At 30.1% G+C, this 10,341-nt stretch overlaps 1 protein-coding gene across 1 annotated transcript; it reads left to right on the forward strand.

The window, feature by feature from the left end:
* LOC130665411 (UDP-glucosyltransferase 2-like) lies at window positions 1–2,771 on the forward strand. Its single transcript, XM_057465770.1, has 4 exons — window positions 1–640; window positions 713–1,361; window positions 2,111–2,336; window positions 2,420–2,771. The coding sequence occupies exons 1-4, from the start codon at window positions 236–238 to the stop codon at window positions 2,715–2,717; spliced, it is 1,578 nt and encodes a 525-aa protein (XP_057321753.1). The 5' UTR covers window positions 1–235; the 3' UTR covers window positions 2,718–2,771.
* Window positions 2,772–10,341: the final 7,570 nt, after the last annotated feature.

Below are 10,341 nucleotides of genomic sequence, written 5' to 3' on the forward strand. Positions count from 1 at the left end.
TCAAATTTATGCTGACACATAAGTTTAAATTCAACCGTATTGATACGTGTTAGTAAGAAAATAGTTGAAATATATTTTCCTGTGCGTTTATTTTTTGTACATTGGATTAACTGTTTCGAATTATCTGCTTGATGAAAAAAAATATAAAAATGCACACATAGTGAAAAACTTACAAAAGAAATATTACTATTATTTTGTCTTATTGAAACCTTAACATAGGTAAACTGGTTTATAAATGGCTTTCTTACGTGTTTTAGTGATTTTTGCCATAATTTTGTCAATTTCAAATTATCAAACTCATGCGCTAAAAATCCTTGGAATATTTCCATATCCTGGAAAAAGTCATTTTGTTATGATTGGTGCGTTAATGAAAGAATTAGCTCATCGAGGACACCAAGTTGACGTGGTTGGACACTTTCCATTAAATAAACCGGTGGGAAATTATACAGATTTGACTATACGAGGCTCAAGATTTTTATTAGTAAATAATCTTACATATGAAACAACAGTTGAATTTAATAGTTTGGCCTTACATTCGGTTGTTGAATTATTAGGAACAGGTGTTTGTGATCTGTTATCTCACGATGTATTCCAAAAACTTATTAAAAATCCTCAGTCATACGACATTCTTATAATAGAGGTGATTTACATTATTTTCATAAAATTGCATAATATTTAATAGTGATTTTATTTTATTTTTTTAATCTAATAGGTCAATTTCGCTGACTGTTATCTTGCATTTGGACAACATTTGAATACTCCAGTAGTTGGTGTATTGACAGGAAAAGTAGATGAATGGTTATTCGAACCATTTGGTATTCCTTACAATCCTTCTTTTACGCGTAGCTCACATTCCAGCTTAACAAAAAAAAAAACATTTTTTGAAAGATTAGAAAATTTTTTTTTGTATGTATTTACCACTTCTAAGATAAAATATTACATGGAAGCAGAAATAGAACATGTACAAAAATATTTTGGCCGTAAGCTTAATAGTATAAGTGATCTTTACAAAGATGTATCGTTACTTCTAGTAAACTGGCATCACAGTCTCGATATTTTGCCATCACCACCGGGTATTGTTGAAGTCGCTGGTCTTCATGTACATGATAGTGGTCAAGAAATATCTTCAGAAATAAAACTATGGCTTGATAATAGTCATGAAGGTTTTGTATATTTTTCATTTGGTTCAATGGTCAAACTGGAAACATTTCCACACAATATTCTTAATGCTTTTTACAAGATGTTTGAAAGAATAGCACCAGTTAGAGTATTATTAAAGGTTGCTGATATTGATAGCATGCCAGCTGGAATTCCGAAAAATGTTAAACTTTCAACTTGGTTACCACAAATTGCTATACTAAGTACATTTATTTACATAATAATAATAATATAAAAATCATACATGAAAACAAATAACTAGGTAGTGCAACATCAACTAGTCTAGGTGGATCACCATGAAAGAATCATGTTAGGGCAACATGAAATTTCATGTTGCGGTAACAGGACATTCATGATATATGCAGTAGCATGGAAAAATCATGTTACCCCAACATAAAAAATAATGTCCTAGAAACATAACTGTCATGTTGCTACACTGTAAAAAAGCGGTGTAAAAATAGATTTACACCAGTATAGGCGACGTAATTCTGCGGTGTTAAAATACTACCGGTACTAAATCAGTGTAAAAATTAAATAAATGCTACACTGTAAAAAATCGAGCTGTAAGTCCGGAGTAAATTTTTACTTATGTCATTCGGAATACCGGAGTGAAGAAATAAAACACTATGCGTACGGAGTAAATTTGGAGTTTTTGTAGTAGTGGAATGATTCCAGAGTGAATGTCCGAGAACGGAGTTTTTAGATTAAAATCAATTTTTATTTAGCTAAAACTATGTCAGCATCAAAAATTCTAACTTTGAATTAAAATTAAATTAAATTCTTTTTTCATGTTGCTGCAACATGAATATCATGTTACTACAACATGGAAAATCATGTTGCCCCAACATGATTTTTCATGATGACCCACCTAGACTGGTACATGTTGCACCACCTAATTATTTTTTTCCGTGTAACTCTTAACTGTTTTATTTATTTATTGTTTTTTTTTAAGAGCATAAAAATATCAAAGTATTTATAACTCATGGGGGTTTAATGGGAACTCAAGAAGCAATTACTTATGGTGTGCCTATGGTCGGTATTCCTATTTTTCGGGATCAGTTTATAAATCTACACGCTTTTGAGCAACGTAAAATCGCTATTGTTGTAAAGCTTGATGAGTTAACTGCAGATTCACTTACCGACGCAGTAAATGTTATTCTCCATGATCCAACGTATACGTACGACACATTTTATTGAATTAATAGAAAATAATAAACAATAAGATTGGAATGAAAATTTATGATTTCATTTTTATTTTCAGAGAGAATGTTAAAAAAATGTCTTCACTCTTTCTCGATCGACCAATGAGTCCTATGGATACGGCTGTCTACTGGATTGAATATACTGCGAGACATGGAAATGTTTTGAAATCTCCAGGGTCAGAGTTATCATGGTGGCAGAATTATTTTGTTGATATCTATGTGTTTTGTACGATTTGTATTCTGTTCATTATTTATATTATTCAAATGTTTTTCAAATTATTATTGAGATTTATAATTATGCGGAAAATCAAGAATACAAGTTCACAAAGTAAAACTAGGGTAAAGAAAAATAAGTGATACTAAATGTAAACCTTATATATAATATATAATAAAGACGATTTTTTTTTGGTTTAATAACTTAAAATCTATAAAATTTTTAACTTCCCGCTAAGAAAATTGAAAATTTTCAAAAATTTGGGAAGTTATTGGTTTCGGTTCGATTTGCAAAAACCGAATTTCTATCAAATTTGGACGTTTTGAGGTTCTAGGAAGCTATCCTGACTAATTTCACGAAGATGTCCGAGGGTATGTATGTGTGTACGTACGTACGTATGTATGTATGTATGTAAATATTCTTAACTCTTAAACGGATGAACCGATTTTGATCTTTGAGGTGTCATTCGACGCGGCTTGTTAATATCTTGAAGCTGTAAAAATTTGAGCTTAATCGGTAGAGTGCGTTCGGAGATATTTCAAAAATAAATTTTTTTCAAAAATGTTTTATTTGGATAACTTTTATTTTGCACGATGGATTGATTCCAAAATCTAATCAGCTCTAAAACTTTATAAGCCGCGTCGAATGCCACCTCAACCATCAAAATCGGTTCATTCGTTCAAGAGAAACCGTTGTCGAAAGAATAAAAAAAAAAAAAAATTTTTATTTTTTCTGAAATATCTCAAAAACGACTCGATAAATCGAATTCAAAATTTGATCAGCTTTAGAACTTGATAAAACGCGTCGATTGCCACCTCAACCGTCTTAATCGGATTATTCGTTTGAGAGATATCGTTGGAGAAAAAATGGTGAAAAACGTTTTTTTTCGAAAACAACAGCATACAAACGTATTTTCGAGCTCGAAGAGCTCGAAAATGTATTCACAATAATGTTTTCGAGGTTCTTGAGCTTGAAAACAGTGGGAAGTTTTGGGGTTGGCCCGCAGGGTTAACCGATAGACCGATTTTTTAACATGGAACCTTTACCATTCGATGCAGAGTCACTTGGAGAAAGTTTATGGCTACTCACTATCTAAAAGTCATCAACGTTTACTCACTTTTTTCTTGATTTACTTTTATAAATATATATTTCGCGACAGTAAAAAAAAAAGACGTCACAACTTTTTATTTCGTTCTTTTATCTTATTTTATTATTTTTTTGATTAATATTAAATTGTTTCTTATTGTTTTTTATAAAATTTATCTTTTCTCATTACGAGAACTATCCCGACTAAAATTTTTTTCTGATTTGCCTGAAGTACCATGAGAGCCTTCTTAGGGTAACATTAATAGGGAAAACCTGACAAGATCCTCAACAGAACCACATCAAAATAGCCTTATTAATCAAAAAGTTATTCGTCATCGGGCTATCCTGATAATTTCCTTATCAATACCACACCAGGATAACGTTCTCACTAGTTTATCAGGTTAAAAGTTATTCCAAATTTTAATGTTTTAGTCTGGACAGAAATTTTTTATTGATTTGCCTAAAGTACCATGGCGTTATAATTTAATGCCGTTATAATAATTAAAGCCATATGACCACAAAAGTTTCCAATCCCTTTTAATATTTTATTTACCGGCTAAAAATTATACAAAGTACAGAACAACAATGATGTCACGCTTAAATAACCGCAGACAAAATAACCGACGACAAAACACACAAAAACCATGATAAAAAGGTGGTTACTTTGTCATTTGGTTATTTTGTCATTCAGTTATTTTGTCGTCGGTTATTTTGTCGTGGTTATTTTGTCGCGGTTATTTTGTCTTAGGTTAAGCTGTTACGCAACCCAGAACAATAATATAGGGGAAGGGGGGGGGGCAAAACGGGGTGAGGTGGGCAAAACGGGATACCCCAAAAATTTGATAAAAGAAAAAATTTTTTTTTTTCGTCTGATTATTATAAATCCGATATATTTGCGCACTTTTAGCCCTACGCATGACACCTGGGGCAAAATGGACCAGCCGAAAATCCTGAAAAAATGATTCTTTTAAATTTTTATCGTTAAATTAAAAGAAATTTGATATATTTCCGCATTTTTAGCCCTACCCATAACACCTAGGGCAAAATGGACTAGCCGAAAATTAAAAAAAAATTATTCTTTCATATTTTTATCGTCAAATTGAAAAAAATATAATACACTAATCCATTTTTCGGCTGATTTGTTATAGCTGGGGCAAATTTGGCCACTAAAAATATTCGAAAATAATATTTTATTTTTTTATTGATAAAATATTTTAAATAATGCAAAATAATCTGCAATCTAAAAAATCAAAAAATACATTTTTCGGGTTCAAAATAATGACAAATAAGAAATACAGAATTGTTTTTTTTTATTAAATAGCAATTAGTAATTAAGCTGATCGAGGGGAAACGATTTATTACACGTAAAAAAATTTTTCTTGAGTATTATAAAACCAAAAATAGTTGTCAAGAGAAAGAAATACATTCTTAATAATGAAAACAATTTAAAAAAAAAAAAAAAAATATCATTTTTTGGAGGGAGGCCTCTCTGCCCCACAAAAAAATTTTTTTTTGTCTTCGTGTCCACCAATGATGTGAAATGTAATTTTTCTTTATGTATATTACATATAAAAGATTCAAGTAATAAAATTTGATCAATTTTCAGAAATTTTTTTTTTTTCAACTTTTTTTATAGGTACCCGTTTTGCCCGCCAAAAATAAAAATTTTATTTTATAACGGCAGCTAAAAATTTGGTCTATTTACCTCGAATATCATTAAAAACAAAAAGATGTAGCGTATTTTAGTCCTCGAAAACTTAGTATTTCCTCAGGTACCCCCTTTGCCCCCCTCTCCCCTTTTTATATGAAAAATACGTCAATCATCAAGTTTTTTATTTTTTCACGGAAAGATTGGAACCCGACTGCGGTTACTGTTCTGCACCATACTGAATCGGGTGCAGAACAGTAACCAGGATTCTAATCTTTCCGTGTTCATTAGTAATTCTTTGGTATCATAATAAATATATTCTATACGTAGCTCTTCAGCTCGAAAATACTCTTGAATGCAATTGTTTTCTTCAAGCTCGAACGAGTTACGTTTTATGTTCAAATTTGAAAACTAAAGAATAAAAACTAATTAATGAACAAGCGTTTTTTTAATGTCTATTTCCGATTATGTTCAATAAAATAAATCTATTCAGGCAGAAATCAATGTAAGTGATCAAAATACGGATTTAAGTGACTTTTGACTCGGATCAGAGCGTAAATATATAAAATATCCGAGAAAAATGTTGAAAACGCTGTTTTTTCTATTTTTTTGTTCATAACATTATTTAAATTAAAGCACGAGTTGTATTTCATTATGTGGTGATCGAGAAAGACCATAAAGACGAAGAGTCGGTATGATTTTGAACACATTTTAGTACATAATATTACAATTTATCCGGAAAAAATGACATAAAATGTTACTTTTTAAACTTTTCATCGTCGATATCTTTTGAACTAATTACTGATTTTGGTGTTCAATGTGCTCTCTTAAAATGAATAAGTGAAATTCAATGCGAATCAGTAGATAGTTACTATTTCTATAGCTATAAGTATACCACTAATTCAACCAGCATGGTTCCCAGTGAATATTCACTAATTCAAAGTGAATTTCACTGATTCATTTTTAGAGAGTGGCAATCGGCCCATTTTATTGAGTTCTGGAGCTAATACAATTTTGAGAATGATTAGTTCATTCTCTCAAAGATATTTGCGAATAACCGTTTTGTACTATTTCTTTCGCCAACGACATCTCTCGAATGAATTAACCGATTGAGATGATTGAGGCGACAATCGACGCGTTTCATTGAGGTCCAAAGCTGAATAGATTTCGAAATCGATCGATCAAGCCGTTTCTGAAAAATTTCAAAAAAACTATAAAAATTTAAGTAAATCATTATTATTTTTATTTTGATTCACCAATATCTTTTGAAATAATGAACCGATTGGGACGTTGAAGGTGACATTCGACGCAGTTCCTTAACCGCCGACGTTCAAAAAAAAACTTTCATCGATTATCTCAACAATTTGAATTTTATTAAAAAAAAAAAAATACTTTTTCGCAAATCTTTCGACAATGGTTTTTCTTGAACTAATAAATCAATCCATCGAGTACAATAAAAGTTATCCGAAAAAAACATTTTTGAAAAAATTTTATTTTCGGAATATCTCCGAACGTACTGTACTGATTATGCTCAATTTCTCAAAAATTATTATAATTAATGAGCCGCTTCAAACGCCACTTCAAAAAGCCAAATCGCTTCCTCCGTTTAAAAGTTACAGAATATCCCTCGCAGATTTGAATCACGGTGGAAACACCGTGGAGGTGTAAACACCGTGGAGGTGTAAACACCGTGGATCCACTGTGGTTACACGGTGGGTTTGTTCCATTTCACCACCGGGTATACACAGTGTATCCACTGTGATTACGCGGTGTATCCACCGTGATTCCACGGTGGCTTGACCACTGGGTATACACGGTGTTTCCACTGTAATTACGCGGTGTATCCACCGTGATTCCACGGTGGCTTTGTGCTATTTCACCACCGTGGTTCCACGGTGTATCCACCGCGTAATCACAGTGGAAACACCGTGGAATCACGGTGGATAAACCGCATAATTACAGTGGTAAAATGTAACAAACCCACCGTGTTTCCACCGTGATTCAAATCTGCGAGGGATGTACATATACATATGTACGTACGTACATACATGCACACATACATAATCTCGGACATCATCTTGAATTTAGTCAGAATAGCTTCCTAGAACCTCAAAACGTCAAGATCTAGTCCAGTCGGCAAGTGATTTAAATGGCGGTCCTAGTAGATTAAGCGAGGCGGAGACCGATTTTGACGATTTTTTTTTTGATTCCGCACTAAAAAAGGATTTCCAAAAAAGTTGAACAGGTTTCCCGTGTTGCTTTTGATTATTTAAATATTTAAAAATTAGTACTTAGTTAACTTTTAAATATCTCGGAAACTATAGGGAAATCGGGAAAAAAAATTAAGAATAAAATGTAGAGAAATAATCAAAGAAAAAAATGAAACCAATCCGAAGTCTATACGACTAATAGTTTACGAGATATGATTTTTTTAATGCAAATTAATTTTTCGCCGCGCGCGCGGGAGTAAACAATTACCTGGAACTTTTTGAAAAATGCATAAATTAATAAAAATTTTTTTCTAATTCGTAGTTCTTACAATTCAAGCCGATAAACGAAAAGTTTCAAATCGAAAAAATAATTTTTTCGATTTTTTACATTAAAAAAACCATTTTTTGGTTTTTTGGATTTAAAAAATCAAAATTACCAAAAAAATTTTTTTGATGCAAATACAATTATTCTATTAGTTAAAATATACTCCCTAAATAAAAAAATAATCTAAAAAAAAATTTTTTTCTACAAAAAACAATCGATTGAAAATTTTAAATTTTATGTCGCTGGCCCTATCCATTTAATGAGTAAGACAGAGATAGCAATATATGTCTGTCACTCTAATCGCTGGTCGAGCGCCGCTAGTGGGGGATTCACAATAATAATAAAGATATATACGGTGGTCATAATTCGAAATATCCAAATCGTTTTATTTTTTTTTTATACTCCAAACTTTTGTAATAGAAATTTTTTTTTTTATTCAAATTTTTTTTTTTTCTTTAATTTCTTCTGTGTGTAAACAAATTTTTAACGTGATATAAAAGTAATTTAACTTGTACTTAATGTTCTTAAATAAATCTCAATATTTTTAAAAATGATTGTAATTTATATCCAAACCATTCCTTATTCACAATAGTATTAATAAAATAAATATTTATTGATTCCTAAAAGGTTGAACTTAGATTACTGTAAAATTTTTAAATCTTTCATCGTGGAGTACAGTTAATATTTAAATTTTTTAAATGTCAAATTTTATAATTACAGCAGATATACTGTTTGAAATATATATTTTCAAAGAATAATTTTCAATCGATAAAAAAAAATAATTTTTTTTACGCAAAAAAAGTTGAGATAAAAAAAAAGTTTTTGTAAAATTAATTTTTCAGATAAATAATTTTTTTTTTGCAAAAAAAGTTTTGTAAAAAAAAAAATTTGTTTACACACAGAAGAAATTAAAGAAAAAAAAAATAAATTTGAATAAAAAAAAAATTTCTATTACAAAAGTTTGGAGTATAAAAAAAAAATAAAACGATTTGGATATTTCGAATTATGACCACCGTATATATCTTTATTATTATTGTGAATCCCCCACTAGCGGCGCTCGACCAGCGATTAGAGTGACAGACATATATTGCTATCTCTGTCTTACTCATTAAATGGATAGGGCCAGCGACATAAAATTTAAAATTTTCAATCGATTGTTTTTTGTAGAAAAAAATTTTTTTTTAGATTATTTTTTTATTTAGGGAGTATATTTTAACTAATAGAATAATTGTATTTGCATCAAAAAAATTTTTTTGGTAATTTTGATTTTTTAAATCCAAAAAACCAAAAAATGGTTTTTTTAATGTAAAAAATCGAAAAAATTATTTTTTCGATTTGAAACTTTTCGTTTATCGGCTTGAATTGTAAGAACTACGAATTAGAAAAAAATTTTTATTAATTTATGCATTTTTCAAAAAGTTCCAGGTAATTGTTTACTCCCGCGCGCGCGGCGAAAAATTAATTTGCATTAAAAAAATCATATCTCGTAAACTATTAGTCGTATAGACTTCGGATTGGTTTCATTTTTTTCTTTGATTATTTCTCTACATTTTATTCTTAATTTTTTTTCCCGATTTCCCTATAGTTTCCGAGATATTTAAAAGTTAACTAAGTACTAATTTTTAAATATTTAAATAATCAAAAGCAACACGGGAAACCTGTTCAACTTTTTTGGAAATCCTTTTTTAGTGCGGAATCAAAAAAAAAATCGTCAAAATCGGTCTCCGCCTCGCTTAATCTACTAGGACCGCCATTTAAATCACTTGCCGACTGGACTAGATCTATTAGAAATTGGATTTTCGCAAATCGGACCGAAAGCAATAACTTCCCTTTTTTTTTGAAAATTTTCAATTTAGAAAAAATGATTTGAACACAAAAAAAAATGATTAATATCACAGAATTTGTCGAAAAGTTTTTTTAAGAAGGGAAAAATCCAACATTGGAAATATAAAAAAAATATTAAAATTAGTCTATTTTCGAAAATTTATCAATATAAATACATTTTTATACATGGCATTCGAGGAAAACCTGGGCTAAAATTAGATACTATCTTGGAACAAAAAAATTTGTACGATTTGTAGAAAAGAATGAGGCAGGTTGATCAGGCCGGAAAATCCGGATAATATAAAATTTTCTATAAAAATTTTTTTTTCTTAATTCTATTATGTTAATTATTTCAGTGATAACTGAAAAATTTGATATTTAAATAAAATGGACCACATTTGTAAGAAAATTTTTGTTCTCAAAAATTTTGTCTCATTTTGCTTCGAGTCCTCATATAGTTTTGAAAAAAAATGATGGCTCTTATATTATACAGAACTACTTCTACATATTTCAACAAACGGAATATAGAGAAAAGGTAATATCTATGTCCATCTGATGATTTCTAAATCCTTGTGTACTCAGAAATTTTCTGAAAACAAATAGACGATCTTAGAAGCTATGCTAACTCTGAAAAATTCTTGTAACCATTAGCCTGCTGTGTGAATTTTTTTATT

This window comes from Microplitis mediator, chromosome 3, assembly GCF_029852145.1.
Source record: "Microplitis mediator isolate UGA2020A chromosome 3, iyMicMedi2.1, whole genome shotgun sequence".
NCBI lineage: Eukaryota > Metazoa > Arthropoda > Insecta > Hymenoptera > Braconidae > Microplitis > Microplitis mediator.

Bases quoted from the DNA above. Each gene is read 5' to 3' on its own strand.
- LOC130665411 (XM_057465770.1), top strand. From the start codon at position 236: ATGGCTTTCTTACGTGTTTTAGTGATTTTTGCCATAATTTTGTCAATT. The intron at 1,362-2,110 runs GTACATTTATTT...TTTTTTTTTAAG, and splicing joins ACCACAAATTGCTATACTAA to AGCATAAAAATATCAAAGTA. The intron at 2,337-2,419 runs GTACGACACATT...TTTTATTTTCAG, and splicing joins CTCCATGATCCAACGTATAC to AGAGAATGTTAAAAAAATGT.